We start from the raw sequence: 23,204 nt of genomic DNA, 5'->3' as shown, positions 1-23,204 counted from the left end.
CATGGGTTAAACAAAAATCAACAAAACTTCATTGCTAAGTAACACGCCTCACTTCTAGTTTAATCACCTCTCAGCACTGTTAACCTATTATAGAATCAGTTATCTACTGTCAGAGAACAATAGGATTAGAGTGTTGTTACAGAAAACAGACTAATTACCAATCTCATTAGGTTACCTCCTTTTTATTTATTTATTTTTTTAATCTATTTTTTGTTGTTGTCTTTCGTCTTTCTAGGGCAGCACCCACGGCACATGGAGGTTCCCAGGCCAGGGGTCCAATCAGAGCTGTAGCCGCCAGCCTACACCAGAGCCACAGCAACTCAGGATCCGAGCCACATCTGCAACCCACACCACAGTTCTCGGCGACACTGGATCCCTACCCACTGAGCAAGGCCAGGGATCGAACCTGCAATCTCACGGTTCCTAGTTGGATTTGTTAGCCACTGAGTCATGACGGGAACTCCTCCTCTTCTTTTTGAGAGGAGAGATTTAACTCAAACCAGAGCAGTGGAAGAGGCTGGTCCGTCCTAATTCTTAATGGCTCAACTCAGAGGGTGAATCTGAATCTTGAGTGATCAGCTAGGGGTCACATTTTAAGGCTTTTTCAGCACAGCTCCCCATTGAATATGTGGCCTGTGCCAACACTGTCACGTTCACAAGTAAAAGCAGCCACACTGGCAAGCAGCATCAACGAACACTGGACCTGACCTCACGGGACTGAGTTGCTGCACTTGAGCAGTAGGAGCGATGGAGACGCTGACATCGCAGGACCTGATGATGGCATGCACTTCAGGCTGAGTGACTGTCAGCTTTTCCTTGGTACAGGCTCATCTGCTTCTGTGAGGCAAGAAACGTGAACTTAGCTGTCATTCACCTCATGGGCTTCCTGGTTCTATTGGCAACTGTTCAGCTATGGAACCTGCTGTGTCAAATCTCCGGACTGCAAGTCATTGGCAGAGCTCATAGCAAAGCCTGGGCCGAGGTGCAGGGCTTCTTCTGGTCATCCTGATGCTGCCGACAGGCTACGACATTGCTGTAAGCACCCGCTTCCAGTGTCTGTCTTTGCCTAAGTTCTCTGCTGTTGGAATCACATTGCTTCCTTTAGAAGAGGTCACTTTATGGAAAACCGTAAGTGGAAGTTGGCACTGGGTTCTGGAGAGTAACGAGTGACCTAAGAGAGATGATGTTATTTGTGTAGGTCCGTACTTAAATAGAAGCATGGGAAACTCAAGACATTTGACTCATCTCTCAATGGGGATAAAATTTAAATCACAGGATGTGAAAGTCAAAAAAAATTATGCAAAAACACTTATTACAGAGGAATTTTATTTAGTTTTTTTGGGTTTTTTGTTGGGTTTTTTTTGTTTGTTTGTTTGTTTAGTCCCACACCTGTAGCATATGTAAGTTCTCAGGCTAGGGGTGGAATCAGAGCTGCAGCTGCCACAACAATGCAGGATCCGAGCTGCATCTGCAGCTCACAGCTATGCCAGATCCTTAGCCCACTGAGCAAGACCAGGGATGGAACCCACGTCCTCATATATACTAGTTGTGTTCGTTACCACTGAGCCACCATGGGAACTCCGTTTTTGTAGTTTTTAGGCCTGGTGATTTGACCACTAAGGAATTTGAGTTTCATCGCACTGGTTTTACAGTGACCTCACCAAGCAGCCCAGGACCAAATGAGCTGCAGTCTGCTCTGCTGCTCTTCACCCCTGACTGTTCTCTCTTCTTTTCAGTTTAACCTGCTGTTTGGATGGAGCAGCTCCAACTACTGGACTTTCTTCAGCTCAGCAGTCACTGTCGTCGGTCTCCTGATGGGAATCTCTCATCATAAGGTAAAAACCCTCATCTTGATTTCCCTGCAGAATTCTATTTGGCTTAATATATTTAACAAGGAGGGAACTGCTTATAGAAGCAAATCCCTACTGAACTACCACATACTGGAAACAGGAGAGATCTTAGATCCTTTGCTATTACTTTATGGTACTACTTATGCTTATAGCTTCTGAGTGGCTGTTACTTTCAGAAATCCTTCCCTTTTCTAAGCACATAGTGCCCCCTTCCTCACTTCTCGTATCCTTAACCTTACTGCCAAAGACACTGAGCCTGGACGTGTACTCTCAGATTTAGCCAGATTAACATGATTTGTGTTGCTTTCTCAATGGCCCTTTTAAGTGTATACTGGACATAAGTTACAAGAAAAATTAAGTACAATTCCAGGAAGAACACAGTATTTCTGTTTTAGAGTTATACTCATTCAGAGAGGCTATTATATTCTCCCAGGGACTACCTACCAAATCCCTTTCTAGTTAGAAAAAAATAAAATAAAGTAGGAAACCCAGATGAGGATTTGGTTCCCAAACAATAGCATATATAGGTTTGATCAAAGAAAAAAATTACAATTTTAAAATAGTGAAACTGGGAGTTCCCATTGTGGCTCAGTGTAATGAACCCAACTACTATCCATGAGGACACGGGTTCGATCCCTGGTCTCGCTAAGTGGGCTAAAGGATCTGGCACTGCCATGAGTTCTGGTGTAGATCTCAGATGTGGCTCAGATCCACCTTGCCATGGCTGTGGCGCAGGCCACTGGCTACAGCTCTAATTCGACCCCTAGGCTGGGAATTTCCACATGCTGCAGGTGCAGCCCTAAAAAAACCTCCCCCCCCAAAAAAAAGTGAAACTGCCAAGATTTTCATCAAACTGTACCATTCTGATAATCTAAAAACCACATGTTACTAATTAAAATGGGTAAATTGGAGTTCCTGTTGTGGCTCAGTGGTAACAATTCGAACTAGTATCCATGAGGATTCCAATTTGATCCCTGGCCTCACTCAGTGGGTTAAGGATCTGGCGTGGCTGTGGCTGTGGTGTAGGCCAGCAGCTATAGATCCAATTTGACCCCCGGCCTGGGAACTTCCAACTTTAGTGCACAGGGGCTGCACTAAAAAGCAAATAAATAAATAAAACGGGTAAATTAACATAGTTTCTAAAGTAGAGTGTTAGCCCCTTCCTGAGATCTAAGAAAGATTAATACAACTGCTCCTTTGGGTAGACTGTTTTGATGTGATTCTAGCCCCAGCCACTAGGGATGAAGCCCTCAACCTCTGGAACACTAACTTCCTTAAGACCTTTAATCAGAATAATTAACTTTTGTCAACACCTACTTTTTTATTTTATTTACTTATTTTGGGGCCACACCCAAGGTGTATGGAGGTTCCCTGGCTAGAGGTTGAATCGGAGCTGTAGCCACTGGCCTATGCCACCGCTACAGTAAAGTCAGATCTAACCTACACCACAGCTCACAGCAAATGCCAGATCCTTAACCCACTGAGTGAGGCCAGGGATCGAACCTACATCCTCATGGATGTGAGTCAGATTTGTTTCCACTGAGCCATGATGGGAACTTTAACACCTACTTCTTTTCTGGGTTTTTGTTGTTGTTGTTGTTGTTGTTTTTGGTAAAAGTTTATTCTTAAATGTACAATAGGTTCCAAGACAACATTTCATTCTAGTTGTAGGTGGCAAAAAACAGCAGGGAATCCAGATGTTTAAACAGGAATAATGGAATCATCATTTCCTCAGGCACAATGAACAGTGTACTTTTTGCCAGATTTCTTAATTCCACTTGTGGCCAAGGGGCCTTTCCCCCCACTAGCCTTCGCTTCCAGCTCCTCACGTTCCTTCTGCTCCTCCTGTTTCTGCTTGAATGCCGCATCTTCCTCCTCCGTCTCCTTGGCCTGTTTCTGGGGCTGCTCCTTGACACCTCCACGGCCCGACATGGAGCCTACTGCCCTGGACCCTGCCACCGGGTGCCTTCAACACCTACTTTTGACCTAAAATGTTTTTTTCCTGTTCGAGTCAGATCACACAATGTGAAGGGAAAATGGAGTATAACATACTGGGAAAAGTCTTACATCACAAACTTGCAGATTGCCAGGCTACTTGTGTGACCTGGAGTTACGATTAAGCTCTTTATTAATAAAAAGGTGGTACTGGAAAAATGTTGTCATACAGATTTCCCATCACCGTGGTATTTATTACAGGTATTCATTCTCTAAGTTGTTGGGTGTCTTATTAAAACAGAGCCCAGTGGACAATGGATGAGGCAATACCAAAGAAAAACCTTTTTTTTTTTTCCATTTTGCTTTTTAGGGCTGCACCTGCAGCATATGGAAGTCCAAGGCTAGGTGTCAAATCAGAGCTACAGCTGCTGGCCTACGCCACAGCCACAGCAACATCGGATCCAAGCCACGTCTGCAGCCTACACTACAGCTCATGGGAACACTGGACCCTTAACCCACTGAGCAAGGCCAGGGATCAAACCCGCATCCTCACAGATGCTGGTCGGGCTCATTACCACTGAGCCACAATGGGAACTTCCATAATCATCATTTTTAAAAGGAATACCTAAAATAAAAGAATACTGTCATGGAAACCATTCTAAGCCCTAAATTTCAGAAAGATCTCTGTGCTGAAAAGTAAATAATGGAAAAATTCAGTAATGACACTTCTCAAGATAACAATGAGACCAAAAAAAAAAAAAAAACAACAAAAAAAAAACCCTCCCCCCCAAAACCATGAAAGACCAGTTTTTTATGCTAACATGTTAAATCTTTTTTTTTTTTTTTTTGTCTTTTTGTCTTTTTTGTTGTTGTTGCTATTTCTTGGGCCGCTCCCGCGGCATATGGAGGTTCCCAGGCTAGGGGTCGAATCGGAGCTGTAGCCACCGGCCTACGCGAGCCACAGCAACGCAGGATCCGAGCCGCGTCTGCAACCTACACCACAGCTCACGGCAACGCCAGATCGTTAACCCACTGAACAAGGGCAGGGACCAAACCCGCAACCTCATGGTTCCTAGTCGGATTCATTAACCACTGCGCCACGACGGGAACTCCAAATCTTAATGGAATACTCTTGTGTCAGAGTAGAAAGTGCAAGGAATGGTGGAGACAGTTTTTCATTATCATTTCTTGGTATCTTTATATTCTTCTAATATACTTTCTTGGTTTGGCGGAGCCCAGGGAAGTTCCCAGGCCAGGGATCAAACCCATGCCCGGCAGCAACAATGCCAGATCCTTAACGAACTGAGTCACCAGGGAACTCTTTGAATATACTTTTGCTACTCCTTGAAGATTCCGTGTTGAGACAATTTTCTAGCCTTGCCAAAACTCACATGGGCTTTGAGTTATAATTTGATTGCAACTCATCTGCTTTCCTCTTGTGAAAACTCTGAAGGCACAATGATGGACACAACCCTTTTTTTTTTTTTTTTGGTTTTTTAAGGGCCACCCTCATGGCATATGTAAGATCCCAGGCTAGGGGTCAAATTGGAGCTACAGCTGCAGGCCTACACCACGGCCACAGCATGCAGATCCCCGACCCACTGAGTGAAGCCAGGGATTGAACCCGCATCCTCATGGACACTAGTCAGATTTGTTTCCACTGTGCCACAATGGAACTCCTATTTACACATCCTTAGAGTCAGTCATTTTTGCTCTTCTGTCCACTCAAAAGTATTTTCCTTTTAAGTATTTTTGCTTCTCTCCCTACCTTCCACGAGACAATGTTTTATGTAAAAATATATCCCAAACATTACCATATAACTTAAATTTTTTAAGTAGAAATTAAACTGTCATTGTTGACATGCAAAGTGTTCCACTGTCTTCCAGGTTATTGCTTTAAAGCCAGGCCTGGGCTCCTTATCCTTGCTAGTGTCGTCTTGATGGTATTTGTGATCATTAACCTTTCTGTTTCTGCCATTTTAACGGCCTCGGTAAACAAAGTCTCTTAAAGTAGGTAACTCTATGGCTTAATAATTGAAATATAAACCACATTATGATTTTTCTATCACTGGGAAAACTCAAAATTAGCTGCTCCTATGATTGCAGATATAAGGCACACTATCCGCATATTCCCTTTACTGGTTTCTATAGGTCTGCCCACCATCTTCCTAGGAAACCCAATTTAGCAAGACTACATTGTGTTCCATATCCCCTGTCCTTATATAGCTGGCCCTCAACTAAGTAGCAGAAACACTCTAATAGCTACTTTTAAAAAAATATATTTTTGGTTCTTTTTTCCCAACATATGAACAACAATTTGTTTCCTTGCTTTTCTTTGTTTTCGAATAGACTCAGAAGAAAGAAGCTGCACTGGTAGATATGCTGCTACAGAAGCTCTCAAGTTTGTTAGGAATCCAGCCCAGAATACACGTGAGCAAACATCTTTACCAGCAATGGCCATTGACAAATGAAGTTTTTACAAGAGGAACTATTTTAATCCTGTTACCTTGGCTTATTATTACTTCTTAGATTATTAATACTGATCTTTGCAATTTGTTAATTTTGTTAGTGAAGAATCAAAATCCCCTTGGCTACAAATTGTTCTTTATGGAACTTGGTACTGTCAGAAAAGGGTTAAAACTGCAAGAGTGGTAACAGGATAAACCAGCTCTGCTGCCAAACAGCAAGAGAGCACTGACCACTCAGGTTCCAGGACTGTGGAAAACATGAATGAGTCAGAAGTAAGCTCACTGCAATTTACTTAAAGACACAAGCATGAGATGAGGCTAATGGGGAGCCCTGGCACAGAGGTAACCAAGCCAACTCAGAGATACCACCTGGGCTTAAATACAGAGATTGAAATGGGCTCCTCACTGCTGTAGGCTTCCATTCACACTACCCAAGGAACCAAAGGTAAGGTTAGCCTATGCCCAGTATGGGTCACTTACTTAAAAATAATCTCCACTAAAATCCAAATCTGTCCCCTCATGATTTGACCAAAACAGTGGAGAAAGCAGGGCACAGAATTTTTACTTTTATTAGCAGCTATTGTGATGTGAGATACAAATCAATCAAAAACATTAAAGAAAAGTTGCCTGAAACAAGTATGTACAGATACACCACACGGAAGCCGAAGTCATATTTTCCAATCCCAAAGCCACCCCTGTGGGGAAAAATGGCCTTACCAAGGGGGCAAGACAATTATCCATCAAGGAAAGCAGCAGACACCTACAGCCCTCGGCAGCAGAATTATCTGCGCTCAATTCTGAAAGGTTCTCTAATCATAAAGTTTTCAAATGAAAACAGGAACCCTATTTCCCCTGTAGGCTTTCCAGACCACTACCCAAGAAACTTGAATATTTCTATTAAGCTACTGGAAGCCCACCTTAGCCTTGAATGGTGACTTTTGCCCATCATGTGATCTGTCCTTCCCTGGCCAGTAATGCAATCCAACAGAACATGCATGAGGAAAAACAGGAATTTATATAGTGCTGCCTCTACTAAACAGGGAGATGCAGCACTCAAAATAAAGCAAAAGGCCACAGAGGGCTCCCTGAGAATCCAGTAGACTAAGAGAGGCCTTCAACTTTCCAAATAAACTTTGCAACTGGATCCAGGTGGAACAGCAGTGCCCTGCAGCAAAGAGTAGTGTATATGTCAATGGAAAGACCCAGCTTCCAAGAACTGGTAAATTGGCTTCCTGAGCCATCTGCTCGCTCTCCCATTTCTATTAAAGTGAGAAAGTACACACCATGGCGTTGGATCGCACCACAAATCCCTCTGTACAGGACTGAGATACTTTGTGAAGCACTCTTGTCCACTATCCAGCCATCTTTGACAGCTCTCCTCACAATACTTTGACCTTCTCACTCCCTATGGAGGGACAGTGGAACAGGCAAAGAGAACCAGGCATCAAGCTGACAGGAAATGGACAAGCACAGTTGCCAGCAGCCAAGTGCTCCAACCTTAGTATTTCCAGTTGTTAGTCTCCAGCAGCGACAGAGAACTGGAAAGCAGCAGAGTTGGATAGAACAGAAAGAGAGTCCAGAGGAAGAGAGTGCTCAGAGATGGTTAATAGATGAAACAATTTCACGGAGATTCTTTGTTACAAGGAGAAACTGCTGAGTCTCAATTCCCAGAACTTGGACATAGCCTGGTTTAGGAGTCCTATGTTTTCTTTTTCAACTCTTCAAATCTCCGGGAAAGATCATCAAAGTCAATATCCTCAGATGCTGAGGTGTTGGCACCAGCAGATGCAGTTGGTAGGGTGTCTGGCACAGATGGCAGTTCTGGCAGTACAAAGTTGTCATGGGTATCCACGGGCCTGGAAGGGGTCTTTGCAGAAGCTTCTGGCTTGGGTCCAGGACCTAGATGAATTAGAGTAAACAGCATGGTGTTAAAAGACCCCAAAGAAATGGCTCAGATCCTCAAAGCCCACAATCCCCTTTGGCAGAAACAATCCAAATACTTACTGGAGGAAACACTGGTTTTTAAACAATTATTATTACTTAAATTGTCCTGAAAACTTACTTACCTTTAGAATTAACTGTTAAATTTTCTTTTTTTTTTTTTTTTTTGTCTTTTGTCTTTTGTTGTTGTTGTTGCTATTTCTTGGGCCGCTCCCGCGGCATATGGAGGTTCCCAGGCTAGGGGTCAAATCGGAACCGTAGCCACCGGCCTACGCCAGAGCCACAGCAACACGGGATCCGAACCGTGTCTGCAACCTACACCACAGCTCACGGCAATGCCGGATCGTTAACCCACTGAGCAAGGGCAGGGACCGAACCCGCAACCTCATGGTTCCTAGTCGGATTCGTTAACCACTGCACCACGACGGGAACTCCTTTTTTTTTTTTTTTTTTTTTTAATTTTCTAATTACAGTTGAGTCTGTTTTATTTTCCCATCATGAGAAAAAGGTTTTAAGGGAAAGTCAAGGTGTGGGTGCATGGGGCTAGACTCATTTAAATGGGTTGTTGCCTTTCACAAAGGTCTGTTCCCACAGTAACAAAGACCAAGGAGTGGTACTAGAATTCTGTTGGGATGAGTTACTCTTTAAAGGGAAAAAAATTTGACAAGGAATGTCTAATGTGACACAATGTGATTCCTAGTCTTAGCTTTTATACTTCCTGCCCTCACTACCTACAGTATGTTTCTATGTTTATCTAAGTCCTAGAACAAACCTAAACTGTAGTTTTAGGAAATAAGAACAGTGCTTGCACCTGGAGTGGAACAGAACTAGGAAAGAACACAGGGTAACCTTTTGGAGCGATGGAAACGTTCTGTATGTTTACTGAGATGGTGGTTACATAACATACATTTGTGTACACACCGACATCAAAACTCAAGAAAACATACACTCCAGTGTATTTTTTGTATGTAAATTAAACTATCCCCAATTTTAAAAAGTACCCTCAATCTGGGTTTCTAGAGTGCTGGTAGTGTTTTACTTTTTGAGTGAATGGTTTCATGAGCATGCCTGCTTTGTGAAAGTCATTGAGCTACTTACTTACGATTTTTGTCTATTTCCCCCTATTTAAAGCCCATTTTTTTTTGTTTGTTTTTTTGTCTTTCTAGGGCCGCACCCATGGCATATGGAGGTTCCCAGGCCTAGGGGTCCAATCAGAGCTACAGCTGCCAGTCTACACCACAACCACAGCAACACCAGATCCAAGCCATGTCTGCGACCTACACCACAGCTCATGGCAACACCGGATCCTCAACCCACTGAGCAAGGCCAGAGAGCAAATCTGCAACCTCATGGTTCCTAGTCGGATTTGTTTCTGCTGCACCATGATGGGAACTCGTAAAGCCCAAATTTTTAAAAAAAAAAATTGGTATTTCCCAGCACAGTGAAAGGTGAAGCAATGAGAACATAAAGAACGTGAGGGTGACTAGAAACTAGACAGTGACAAAGAATAATGATACCACTACTTAGAAACAGCGAAGTTGGGAGGTTTTTTTGGAGCCAGGCAAGATCTTTTCTTTTTATAAGAAGGAAATCATGAGTTTGGTTTTCACCATGACATGTGGGAGGGACAGGGCGTGTGGGCAGAATCCCCAAACATAAAAACAGTCTAAGGGAGCAGCGATGGGAAAACACAGCAGAGGGTTGAGTACTGACCACTGAGGGTTTCTGACCCACACTCACCAACGATCTGCGAAGAGACATTCTTATCAGCATTAATGTCATCAACCTGAAACACAAAGGTCATTACCACAGGAGAAAGCAAAGGCACCACGGGTGAAAGCAATGGTTTTAGCCCATGTGTTTTGCAAAAGCTAGCTGCTCAGCAAAAGCAACAAAACCTCTTCCAAAGAAAATGGCCTTCCACTACCTTCCCGATCTTCCAACCAGGTCGATACCACTTTGAACTTGTTAAGTGCCAAGCACAGAAAAAGAAAATTCTGGGAGTTCCCGTCGTGGCACAACAAACAATCCAACTAGGAACCATGAGGTTTTGGGTTCAATCCCTGGCCTCACTCAGTGGGTTAAGGATCCGGCGTTGCCGTGAGCTGTGGTGTAGGTCATAGATGCAGCTCGGATCTGGTGTTGCTGTGGTGCAGGCTGGCAGCTGTAGCTCTCACTGGACCCCCTTGTCTGGGAAGCTTCATAAGCTGAGGGTGCGGCCCTAAAAAGCAAAAAAAAAAAAAAGAAAATTCTTACCACCACAGTACCTCTCTTTCATCTGAAACCTTCACCTTCCAGTCAGAGAAAAAGCACTAAACCACCAAATCCATCTCTAAGAACCAAGTCCTCAAATAGCAACGAAGATCTTCTACCTCATTGCCAGGAACAGTTGCAGGCAATGCTTCGATGCGTGCAAAAGCAAAACATAAAAACCAAAGGGAAGAACACTAGATGAGCTCAGGAACAGGGACATCTCCCTCGTTCAGGAAACAAGGCAGGGAGAAATCATCTAATTCTGAACCACAGGTCTTACACTACTGCTCAAGGCATCATTACCTTATTTGCTAGTACAGCAAGTTTTAACTACAAGATGAAAATATAAAATTGATGCTATTGGCTGTAATTTATAGACACTTCTGTTTAAGATTAAAATCTGGTTGTCATTCCTTTACAGTGTTCAGAATTTACAAAACATGTTTTAATTATTTTTGCACCAAAATTGTACCAGTTCAACATGATTCTCTGCCTAGTTAGTCTGGAAAGAAAAAAAAAAAAGTCTGGTTAAGTGCCATCCCAGAACTTTGTGGGATCTGCAGCTCCTTCCCGATTCCTGGCTTGACTGCAGACAAAGCACTGCCAATGATGCTGCTGCCACCACCACCACCACTCCCCATTTCCAGGGAAATTCTAAAGCAATTTAAGAATCCAAAGCACAGAGCAATGCTGGTATGAGGAATTGATCAAAACTTTGCCTTCCCTGTAGCCATTATTTTGCTCTCTCTTCATGGGATTCACTCTCCCGATGCTTATAAAAGAGGCTCAGGCACTTACAGATTCATACGATGGGGGAGTTGCTGGAATCTGAGGTGGATGAATATTGGGAAAGGCCTGATAAGTTCCCACTGGCAATCCATTGAAATCCGACTGCAAGAGGAGAAAGGCAACGTCAGACACACTGCCCTCGATCTGCAATTTCTGAAGTCTGTGTATGGGAAGGGAGAAATAAGGGTGTTTGTGGAACTATTTTCTCAATGTGAATATATGTACAGTGAATACATACATTTAAGATATATTAAATATATTCAAGAGCCCCCAAAGGGAAAAAACGTGCCTAAATATACCACGTGTGATCAGGAGCATTCCAGACTTTCAAAGATTTGTAGCTAAAGGCTATTCTTCTGATTACGAAATTCCTCAATGTCTACAGGAGAAGATTCTTACCAGACTTTCTTACTAGCAATGACTTCCATCTTGTTTATAAAGGAGGTTTTTCTACTTGGTAATAAGTGGTAACAACTGACATTTGGAAAAAGCTACTCGTGTGCCTACAACAAGTCCTAAAGATGTTCGATAAACCTAGCGAGAAAGTTTTTTCTATCAAGACTGTCCAACTATAATTACCAATAGGTGAACCAAAAGACCTTCTCTGAATCCCAATATTTTTTTTCCACAATATGATTCCTAGGGTAATACCAAGTGTTACGGCTAATTTCTGTTGACAGCTTACAATTTCTGAGTTATTCACAGAACCAAATTGTCATCTTCTGTTACATGTTCTGGAGTTTATACTTATTTGTAGGTATACTTACTGGTCCCTTTGGAAGCGGGTACGAGAAAGGAGTACTTGGAGATGGCATGGGCATGGGCATAGGCATTGGCACCGTTCCATCAGGTCCCCCAACTGGTGCTGTGAACCCACCCCCGCCTCCTCTTCCAGAGCCCCCTTTCTTCACATCATCTGTGAATCCAACATCAATAAGATCCGTCTCTACTCCAGGAGGAGCTTCTGCCTAAGAGAAAGAGAGAACCCAGACCATTAGGCCCTGTCACAGGCCAGGTTCCTTAGGAAGCAGACACTGAGACAGAGATTAGCGGTTTCCTGGCTTTGAGACCTGCGGGGAAGGGAAGGAAGTGGGGCTGCCATGCAGTCACAACAAAGGCCTCAGCTGAATCCCCTAGAGAGCTGTGGAGCTAAGACAGCCTACAGCGTGTGTCCCCAACTGGGGCAAAGGGGTAGAAGCCTTAAACTGCTGCAATGACCAGTTACCAAATACAAGCTGCCCCAGGAGAAGACTTTGGGTAAGGAAGCACTCTTCTCCTGACGGCTCCTGCTGGAGGGACAACCACTTGTGTATGAACCACAAGTGGGAGTCTCAAGAGCTGGGGGAATATATACTACTGTTCTCAAGTGTGAATATATTTGCTTGGGGGACGGTTCTCTGAGTAGTGCATCAAAGTATCTTCTACACCCCAGCAATGTGAACTGGTGAATTACTATCTGCATACTTGCCCTTCTTACACTGTAAGCCTGTTCAGAACAGGGAAACTTGTTAACATGTTTTCTCTATATTCTGAGCTTTCTGTGCACATGGCAGGCATCCAAAAAATGTTTCAGGATCTGTTCCAGGTATTAGGGCAGAACACAGGGGGATCTTTCAATTGCTCGAACTTCATCGAAAAGTAACAATAATGCCATTTTATATTTGTTTTAGGGTTTGTACCTTTTCCTAGTGCTTTGATTCATTCTCTCACAGGCATATTTATTGTTACTGCAAAAGGCAATAACTGGACAAAGGCTTAAACTCTCCCGAACACAAACTTAAGTGCAAAGAATATGGTTCTTTTCCAAAGACGGTGCTATCTTCAGACTCATTTTCCTTGGTACTCTAAAAGACTAAACTTACCATGACCACAGAGTCAGGCTCATAGGGCACGTTGTAGTTCTTCGCAATTTCAATCAGGTATCTCTCCACCAGGATCTTGGGTGGGGCTTCCACACTCAGTTTGTGCATTAGCTATAAGTAAAAGACTTGAGATGGATCTATATCAACCAACCTAAGCCTAACCTGTCTCACTTCTGAACTTGGTTCCTCTCATTTTACAAGTAAACTGAGGGGAAAAAAGAAGCTCCAACCAGTTAAATTATTTTTTTCAATCATAAAACACATTACAAGACCCATGTGTTTAATGGGTTACATATGCCCCAAATTCTGGTAAAAGATGGATACTGCTGCCTTCCACACTGGAATTCGTCCACTTTTCCCCCCACCTTACTTCTACCTCCACAGAGCACAGGCAGCGCAAAGGACAGGAGACAAAATAAAGAATGACACACAACGACAGAGTCCCACAATGTTAAGTGTAAGGAAATGACTGCACTGCCGACCAGACAGCCCTCTTCCCTTTCTCACTGTGAAATGTGCCACCCTAGATTAACCCTACTTCAGAGAGGCCAGTAGAATAACTGCAGGTAATAAAATAATCTGCCCCCACCCTACCCACTGCTTCATGTTTAACAAGTATGTCTCTTACCCTGTCATTCACAGTTCCAATCTGGTTGGTCCTACATAACTTGCCATACTCCTTGCTATACTTAGCACAGAGTTGATCAGCAACCTACAGAGAAAAAAGAACAGTAAATAAAAATGGAAACCACTCCTACAGAGGGTTTCAAGCTTCCTCCTATCAACAGTAAACATATTTCTGGAGTTCCCGTCATGGCTCAACAGAAAAGAGTCTGACTAGTATCCATGAGGACGAAAGTTCAATCCCTGGCCTCACTAAGTGGGTTAACGATCCAGTGTTGCCATGAGCTGTGGTGTAGGTCGGAAGACTCGGCTTGCATCCCGCTTTGTTGTGGCTGTGGTGTAGGCTACAGCTCTGACTGACCCCTTGCCTAGGAACCTCTGGCTAGGTACAGCCCTAAAAAGACCAAAAACAAAAATTAAAAAACAGGAAACATACTTCTATTACAAGATTTCCTAAAGACTGGGTCTGTGAAGCTTTTATTTAAAAGGTAAATATTAATTCATTTACTTATTCATCCACTGAGCTGCAATTATGTGCCAAACTCTATTATAAGCTTAAACTATACCCTATAAATGATGCACAAAAACAAACATTATCCCTAATCTTATAGAATCTTACAGTCTCTAGGGAAAAACAATCATGACTCAAATAATCACAAAGATAAAGGGGCAAACGCAGTTGTGGAAGGGGAAAAGTACGCCACGCTATCAGCTTACGACGGTAGAATCAGATCTGATCAGCAAGTTCAGATAAAAGCTTCCTGAAGAAAGCAATGCTTCACTGAGATGTAAGGATGATTAGGAGTTAACTAAACACGGAGGGAAGGAAGAAAAGAAATCAGTATGTGCAAAGGCCTCTACTGGAAAACAAGGCCAATCCTCTAACCGAAATAAAATCAAGTGAGCCTCGAGTGCAAAGCCCAAAGGAAGAGGGTGGTAGGAAATGAAGGTAGATGGGGGACAGATAATGCAGGGCCATGCAAGCTTTATCAGGAATTTCGTTTCTATTACAAGTATAACAGAAAGATACTAGAGGGCTGTAAAGCAAGGGGCAGCAACAGGATCAGATCAGTGCTTTGTTGGAATGTTGAAGAAACTAAAGGAAGCCAAAGCAGACGTAGAAAGAACATTTAAGACGTTACAACATGATGGAGTTCCGTCGTGGTGCAGTGGAAGCAAATCCAACGAGGAACCGTGAGGTTGCAGGATTGATCCCTGGCCTCGATCAGCGGGTTAAGGATCCAGTGTTACTGTGAGCTGTGGTATAGGTCACAGACGTGGCTCGGATCTGGTGTGGCTGTAGTGAAGGCCAGCAGCTACAGCTCCAATTAGACCCCTAGACTGGGAAACTCCATATGCTTCGAGTGCGGCCGTAAAAAGCCAAAAAAAAAAAGTAAACAGTACAGGAAGGACATGACAAGTGCTACTGGACCAGAGTGGTCCCAACACCTAGTTCAGTGAGACAGCACCCAAAGTTTAATAGGCAGACTTTCCAGGATACCTGGTACTTATAAGTTTGTGACTTTTTCTTTTCTGGGAGGAGGGGGTGCACCGTGGCATGTGTAAGTTCCCAAACCAAGGATTGAACCCTGTACCACAGAAGCAACCCAAGCCACTGGTGGATCCTTAACCCACTGCACCACAAGAGAACTCCTGTTACTTGTCTTTTTAGGGCCGCACCCTCAGCACATGGAGGCTCCCAGGCTAGAGGTCTAATCGGAGCTGTAGCCGCTGGTCTATGCCACAGCAACAAAGGATCTGAGCCGCATTTGTGACTTACACCACAGCTCACGGCAACTCTGGACCCTTAACCTGCTGAGTGAGGCCAGGGATCAAACCCGAAACCTCATGGTTCCTGGTTGGATTCATTTCTGCTGCACCACAGTGGGAACTCCCTGTTACTTCTCTTTTGATAATGGTTTTTGTTTTGCTTTATACTGTGTAGGAAATTTTATTTTACTTATATTAATCTATCCCTCTTTCTTTATGGCTTATGGATTTTGTGGCATATTCAGGCTCTTCCCACTACGAGATTATTTTTTTAAATTTGCCAAATTTTCTTCTAATTATTTTATGATTTTAAAAAAAAAGACATGTAAACCTCTATCTGGAATTAATCTTGATATAAAGGAGGAGTATAGGAAAGCCAACAGACGAGATTTAGGTTAAAAATTTAAGAAGAGGTTGCCTCCACATTCCCATTCCTCTACCCACAAAGCTCTGTGACCACCCTCCCTACCCGATTACAACACAGGAGGCTTGCTCTCTGGCAGGGCTTAAACTAAAGGAACTCGACTTCCAGCACAGAGAGCAGAGATACATATTGGCAATCGAAGAATTAAGTGTTAAGGCTTCTACAGGAGAAGAATGATACCTTTGGATTCCTTCTCCCCTGTGCTCTCAAAAATGCAGCCAGCCAATACTTAAACCTTCCAGGTAGAAGAAAGACTTCCTCTCTGAGGAAAATGACCAACCCAAGGAAAGAAAACCAGTTCTTGACAGTCTGGAGTTTCCTCATGGTCTCAGATAATTCAACAGTGAGTTAGTACTGGAGGAATCATGCTCCCTGATTTCAAGCTATACTAAAAAGTAACAGTAATCAAAACAGTAGAGTACTGGTACAAAAACAGACAAAGAGACCAACAGTATACAATAAAAAGCCCCCAAATGAATCCACACTTATGTGAGCAATTAATCTACAACAGGGAGTTCCCGTCGTGGCGCAGTGGTTAACAAATCAGACTAGGAACCATGAGGTTGCGGGTTCGGTCCCTGCGCTTGCTCAGTGGGTTAACGATCCGGCGTTGCCGTGAGCTGTGGTGTAGGTTGCAGACTCGGCTCGGATCCCGCGTTGCTGTGGCTCTGGCGTAGGCTGGTGGCTACAGCTCCGATTCAACCCCTAGCCTGGGAACCTCCATATGCCACGGGAGCGGCCCAAGAAATAGCAACAACAACAACAACAAAAGACAACAAAAGACAAAAGACAAAAGACAAAAAAAAAAAAAAAATCTACAACAGAAGCAAGAATATACAATGGGGAAAGACAGTCTCTTCAATAAACGGTTTTGGGAAAACTGAACAGCTACATGCAAAAGAATCAAATGGGATACTTTCACACCATGCACAAAAATAAATTCAAAATGGACTAAAGACTTAAATTTAAAAACTGAAACCATAAAAAAAAAAAAAGTTGACATGCTCTTTCACATCAGTCTTGGTCGTTTTTTTTTTTTTTTTTGGATATGTCTCCTCAGGCAAGGAAAACAAAGAAAAAATTTTAAAAACTCCAAATATGGAAGTTCCCAGGCTAGAGAATGAATCAGAGCTGCAGCTGCCAGCCTACACCAGAGCCACAGCAACGCCAGATCTGAGCCGCGACTGCAACCTAACCACAGCTCACGGCAACATGGGATCCTTAACCACTGAGCAAGGCCAGGGATTGAACCCACGTCCTCATGGATACTAATTGGATTCATTACCACTAGTAATGAATTCTCTCTAGTACTTCACTCTTAAATATAGACAGCCAAGGGTCATCACCAAGCTTTAAGAAAAGTCTCTACTATAAAAATAGTCTAGGAGTTCCCGTCGTGGCGCAGTGGTTAACAAATCCGATTAGGAACCATGAGGTTGCGGGTTCGGTCCATGGCCTTGCTCAGTGGGTTAACAATCCGGCGTTGCCGTGAGCTGTGGTGTAGGTTGCAGACGCGGCTCGGATCCTGCGTTGCTGTGGCCCTGGCATAGGCTGGTGGCTACAGCTCCGATTCGACCCCTAGCCTGGGAAGCTCCATATGCCGCGGGAGCGGCCCAAAGAAATAGCAAAAAGACAAAAAAATAAAATTAAATTAAAAAAAATAAAAATAGTCTAAATCTAGGAAACAGAAAGGAAACACCATCTCACACCAGTCAGAATGGGCATCATTAACAAATTCACCAATAACAAATACTGAAGAGGGTGTGGAGAAAAGAGAACCCTCCTACACTGTTGCTGGGAATGTAAATTGGTACAACCACTATGGAAAACAGTATGGAGGTACCTCAGAAAACTAAATATAAAACTATCATATGATCCAGCAATCCCATTCCTGGGCATACATCTGGACAAAACTTTCCTTGAGAAAGACACACGCACCCGTATATTCATTGCAGCACTATTCACAAGAGCCAAGACATGGAAACCACCTAAATGTCCATCAACAGATTAAGAAGATGTGGTGTGTGTGTGTATTTATCTATATATGTGCACACACACACACAATGGAATACTATCCAGCCATAAAAAGAACAAAATAATGCCATTTGCAGCAATATGGATGGAACTAGAGACTCTCATGCTAAGTTAGGTCAGAAAGAGAAAGACAAATACCGTATGATATCGCTTATATCTGGAATCTAATATATGGCGCAAATGAACCTTTCCACAGAAAAGAAACACATGGACTTGGAGAACAGACTTGTGGTTGCCGTGGGGGAGGGAATCGGGTTGGTAGATGCAAATTATTGCCTTTGGAATGGATAAGCAATGAGATCCTGCTGTATAGCATTGGGAACTATAACTGGTCCCTTATTATGAAGCATGATAGAAGATAATGTGAGAAAAAGAATGTACATATGTATGTGTGACTGGGTCACTTTGCTGTAGAGTAGAAACTGACAGACCACTGTAAACCAACTATAATGAAAAATAAAAATCATTTACATTTAAAAAATAAATAAAAATAAATAAATACTTATGACAAACAGAAAAAAGAAAAAAAAAAGGAAACAAACATTACAAAAACAAGAAAAGTTAAAAAGGAACCACAAAATTCTTAGCGAGTTACAAGATACTATAGCCATGAAGAAAAAATAACTATTAATAAAATAGATATTTGGAGTTCTCTTGTAGTGCAGCAGGTTAAGAATCCAGCGTTATCAATGCAGCAGTTTGGGTCGATGCAGTGGCTCAGATTCAATCCCTGGCCCAGGAACTTCCCCATGCCATGGGCACAGCCAAAAAAAAGAAGATATTTGGAGAATTAAAAAGAGCTCTTAAGAAATAAAAAAGGAGTTCCTGATGTGGCTCAGTGGGTTAAGAATCCATCTAGTATCCATGGGGATTTGGGTTTGATCCTTGGCCTCACTCAGTGGGTTAAGGATCCACTGTGGCCGCAAAGCTGCTATGACGTAGGTCACAGACTTGACGTGCATCCAGTGTTGCTGTGGCTATAGCGTAGGCTGGCAGCTGCAGCTCTGATTTGGCCCCTGGCCTGGAACTTCCATATGCCACAGGTGCAGCCCTAAAAGGAAAAACTAAAATAAAAATAAAAACAAACAGAAGATAAAGGAAATCTAAAAAGATAGTTTGAGAGATAAGAGTGAGACAATCTCCTAGTGAATAACTGGCAAAAACAGTAGAGAAAGCAACTCAACTGAATTTGTACCTCAGCAGTCAGTACCACAGACATGTTGTAGCAGGCAATTTTTCAGTTAATCTCTCTCTTTTCTACTAGACTCCAGGCTACAAGAGTGGGACTGGTGTCATATTTTGCTCACCACTGTACCTAGAGCCATCCTAACTGATAACATCTGTTTAATAAATATTAGTGGAATGAATAAAGCAAAACATCTGTTCCTTTAATGTCATTTTAACTTTATTGGTTAACCATTAAGAACTCTTCTATTTTCATTTACTTAAAAAACATTTCAATAAAAATAAGGCAAAACCAGGGGTATGTGGAGTTCCCGTCATGGCTCAGTGGTAACAAACCTGACTAGCAACCATGAGGACGAGGGTTCGATCCCTGGCCTCACTCAGTGGGTTAAGGATCCGGCGTCACCCTGAGTTGTGGTGTAGGATGCAGACATGGCTTGGATCCCACGTTGCTGTGGCTGTGACGGAGGCCGGCAGCTACAGCTCCAATTGGACCCCTAGCCTGGGAACCTCCATATGCCATGGGTGCAGGTGTAAAAAAGACACACACACACACACACACACACACACACACGAAATAACAAAAAACAGGGGTATGCGTAACTTTGCCCCTTAGAAAAATTACTCAAGTTTGCAAAACTATTCTATTCTATGATATAGGGGCTGAAAAGAAGGAAAACACAAATTTATAAAGCCTTTTTCAAAGGCAGCATGGGAAGAGCATCAAAAACCGGGTCAAATAAGCAGAAATAACTTATGTTAACCAACCTTCCTAACAATATGAAAAACTACATACATCACTGAAAGAAGTTATACTCACTATTTTCAACTCAGCCACCTCTGACTGGAGGCGAGGAGCAGCCCAAATCAGCGTAGACACAGATTCAGCCAAACCAGAATCTAACTCCCTAATTAAGGAAAAAATTAATAAAATTTAACATTGTTAAACCAACAAAACCCTATCATTTGTATTATATACTTGAAAGCATCTAGAACTGTTTCACAAATCTCACTGGATTCTCACGGTAACTCTAGGTTTCTAGCCACCTCTGTCATCCTGTTGGGACGGACACAACTCAAACTAAGTGACAAACCCAAAGTCACAAAATCAGAAAATGGTTAAGCCAAGACTCAGACCTCTTGATTTCTCTTTTCTTTTTTTTTTTTTTTTTTTTTGTCTTTTTGCCTTTTCTAGGGCCGCTCCCGTGGCATATGGAGGTTCCCAGGCTAGGGGTCCAATTGGAGCTGTAGCCACCGGCCTACGCCAGAGCCACAGCAACTAGGGATCCGAGCTGCGTCTGCAACCTACACCACAGCTCACGGCAACGCCGGATCGTCGACCCACGGAGCAAGGGCAGGATCGAACCAGCAACCTCATGGTTCCTAGTCGGATTCGCTAACCATTTCGCCACAACGGGAACTCCTTCTTTTTTTTGTTTTGTCTTTTTAGGGCCACACCCATGACATATGGAAGTTCCCATGCTAAGGGTCGAACTGGAGCTGTGACTGCCAGCCTACAACAATGCTGGATCCTTAACCCGCTGCGCAAGGCAAGGGATCAAACCCGCCTCCTTATGGATACTGGTCAGATTCGTTATAGCTGAGGCACAACAGCACCGCCCAGGCCTCTTGATTTCAGACTCCACATTTTCTTTTCAACAGTTGTCTACACTGAGATCAAACCCTCAAAGTGAACAGTAGGGAAAGGTCATTGGGTGTGTCCCTTGGTGCTAGCCTCCTACGTTTAAGAAGAAACCAGTATTATACTCCTTTCTCAAATTCCAGAGGTGATTTGATTTAGGTCTTCAAAATATCTTACTTCTTAAACAATACTGCACTGAATGCTTAAAATTTTTTAAGAGGGAGATCTCATTTTAAGTATTCTTAGCAAAAAAAAAGAAAGAAAGAAAGGGAAACAAGGCAATTTTTGGAGGTGATGACTATTAACTTGATTGTGATGATGGTATACAGATACATGCCTATGTCTAAACTCATCAAACTGTATACATTAAACATGTGCAGACTTTTTCTCTATCAATTATACCTCAATGAAGCTTAAGAAAAAAGATTTTAAAATCTCACTTCATAGACTGGATGAGGCCAAACCGAGCCAGCAGCAGGTCACAGTACAGCTCCAGGATCTCCATGGCCTCCACAAGGTAGTCTTCTCGAATAATGTGCTCCACTCGGATTCGAGCTCGTTCATCTTTCCCAGCAGCCAGATAGTCAGCAATCTCTTTTCTTGCTTTCTGGGCCAGTTCCGCTAAAGCACAAATCCCACTCCAGTCACCCAGCAGTAGTATACTTGGCCCTGGCCTGCAGGCAGACAGCCACCCCACAAGAGAGAAGAGCGTGTTTCTACTATATCCTGGGTCGCTCTCCCTTATCAAATTCAGTCCCATCCCATCTAGTCTAGAATGAGCTACCTTGTTATTTGGGAAATAAAATGAAAGGCATTCATTCATTACTCACTTTTTTTTTTCTCCAATAGTTTAAGACGGTTTATGACTAATCTCAAATTGACTCGTAAACGCTCAGCTTTAAATCCAGAGCCCAACATGCTGTGCTGTTCCTCCTAGAAAAATATTAAGAAGCACAATGACTATTTTCAAGTGAAACTTAGTTCAGGACTTAAAACCAATTAGAGGGTGGATCATCTTACATCATAAACCACAGAAGTTTTCTTATATAGGCAAATGACAGGATCTGATTCACATTTTTTAAAGGTCATTTGGCTGGCTGTGGGAAGAACTGATTAGGGAAGGCTAACGATGGGAGCAAGAGGTCCAAGGACAAGACTACTACAATAGTCCAAACAAAAGATGGAAATTAGCTTAGACTGAGAAAGTTAGCAGTGATGATGATGGAAGTGATGGGATTTGAGCTCTATCATGAATACAGAGATGAAACTTAGTAATGGATGAAAGAGTATCAATCCTGCTTCTCCTAAAAATCACATGACACGTAGTAAAAGATTATAAAATTTAGAACCAAATTAAAAAATATTATCACCTTGGAGTTCCCAATGGTTAGGGATCCAGCGTTGCTGTGAGCTGTGGTGTAGGACGCAGCTTGGATCCCTCACTGCTGTGGCTGTGGCGTAGGCTGACAGCTATAGCTCCGATTCACCCCTAGCCTGGGAACCTCCATGTGCCTCAGGTGCAGCCCTAAAAAGACAAAAAAAGAAAAGAAAGAAAATCTGGCAACTACAGTATTATTCGTAAGGACTATAATTCTGGAGTGATTCTCAACCAGAAGTGATTTTGCCCATAGGAGACAACTGGCAATGACTAGAGACATTTTGGGTTGTCATGATTGGAGGCCACGCTACTTGTATCTGGTGGATAGAGGGCAGTGACACTATTAAACATCCGACAATGAACAGGACAACACCCAACCCCAAACAAAGAATATCCAGCCCCAAATGTCAAAGGTTCCAGGATAAAAAAACCTAGAAAAGAGACATGCAATCTGACTAGGGATGTTACAGAATGCTCTCTAACAGAAGAAAAAGCCCAAACCAAGTCCTGAAGGACAAACAAGATATGCATGAGGTAAAAAGAGGATGAGACTATCCTAACCCAGGACGAAGAGGTGGGGAGTGTTGTATGTAAAATCCAAGTACCAGAGAGAAGAAGAAGGTTTATGAGAAACACAAGTTTAGTACAGTTAAAGCATGGCATTAATTATAGCTAATGTCACACACCTCATAATCCTAAGTTTAAAACTTCGATTCAACAACTATAAGATGTCTGGTGCTATAGGAGGTTCTAGTGCTGACAAGCTACAGACACTATCTTTATTCTCCAAGTATTCAAAACCAAAAATGGTTGAGAAATAGAAAGACAGCCAGAAAAACAGTAACTATTACAGTCATTTCTTCTACCAGACACTTGCCCAATAAGAGTAACAAGTCAGCAGAGATAAGAAAAAACCTAAGTGCATCCGAACTCTTAAACGCAAGTGAATGATCTTAGTCATATAGTGCAACACTATTTGAGACACTAAAAATTGTAGTATGACATACATAAATGTTTTAAATGATCAAAATTGATACAAATGTTTAAAT

General features: G+C 42.7%; 1 protein-coding gene and 1 long non-coding RNA gene across 8 annotated transcripts in view; one reads left to right on the top strand and one right to left on the bottom strand.

The window, feature by feature from the left end:
• Positions 1-9,194, top strand: part of LOC102158108 (uncharacterized) — a 46,816-nt gene extending 37,622 nt beyond the window's left edge. For both annotated transcript variants that reach the window (XR_014805550.1, XR_014805549.1), the window contains 3 exons: positions 826-1,035; positions 1,737-1,835; positions 6,135-9,194. This is a non-coding gene — a long non-coding RNA (uncharacterized LOC102158108). The remainder of the gene's footprint in view (positions 1-825; positions 1,036-1,736; positions 1,836-6,134) is intronic.
• IST1 (IST1 factor associated with ESCRT-III) overlaps positions 6,804-23,204 on the bottom strand; it is a 74,243-nt gene continuing 57,842 nt past the window's right edge. For 3 of the 6 annotated variants that reach the window (XM_084959696.1, XM_021093854.2, XM_021093849.2), the window contains 9 exons: positions 21,608-21,710; positions 21,218-21,398; positions 19,956-20,043; positions 13,727-13,810; positions 13,099-13,209; positions 12,004-12,204; positions 11,246-11,338; positions 9,935-9,980; positions 6,804-8,152 (listed from right to left, as the gene is read on the bottom strand). In XM_084959696.1, coding sequence (XP_084815822.1) covers positions 7,953-8,152; positions 9,935-9,980; positions 11,246-11,338; positions 12,004-12,204; positions 13,099-13,209; positions 13,727-13,810; positions 19,956-20,043; positions 21,218-21,398; positions 21,608-21,695 — 1,092 coding nt within the window. In that variant the 5' untranslated portion in view covers positions 21,696-21,710 and the 3' untranslated portion in view covers positions 6,804-7,952. Of the gene's footprint in view, positions 8,153-9,934; positions 9,981-11,245; positions 11,339-12,003; positions 12,205-13,098; positions 13,210-13,726; positions 13,811-19,955; positions 20,044-21,217; positions 21,452-21,607; positions 21,738-23,204 lie in introns of all 6 variants that reach the window. The other 3 variants (XM_084959699.1, XM_021093853.2, XM_084959697.1) reach the window with 2 other exon arrangements.

This window comes from Sus scrofa, chromosome 6, assembly GCF_054392235.1.
Source record: "Sus scrofa isolate SSC_HxYL_T2T_F1_AM1 chromosome 6, Sscrofa_HxYL_maternal_Yorkshire_Landrace_v2.0, whole genome shotgun sequence".
NCBI lineage: Eukaryota > Metazoa > Chordata > Mammalia > Artiodactyla > Suidae > Sus > Sus scrofa.
The sequence above is the reverse complement of the archived record's forward strand: the minus strand, read 5'-3'. Positions and strand labels throughout refer to the sequence as shown.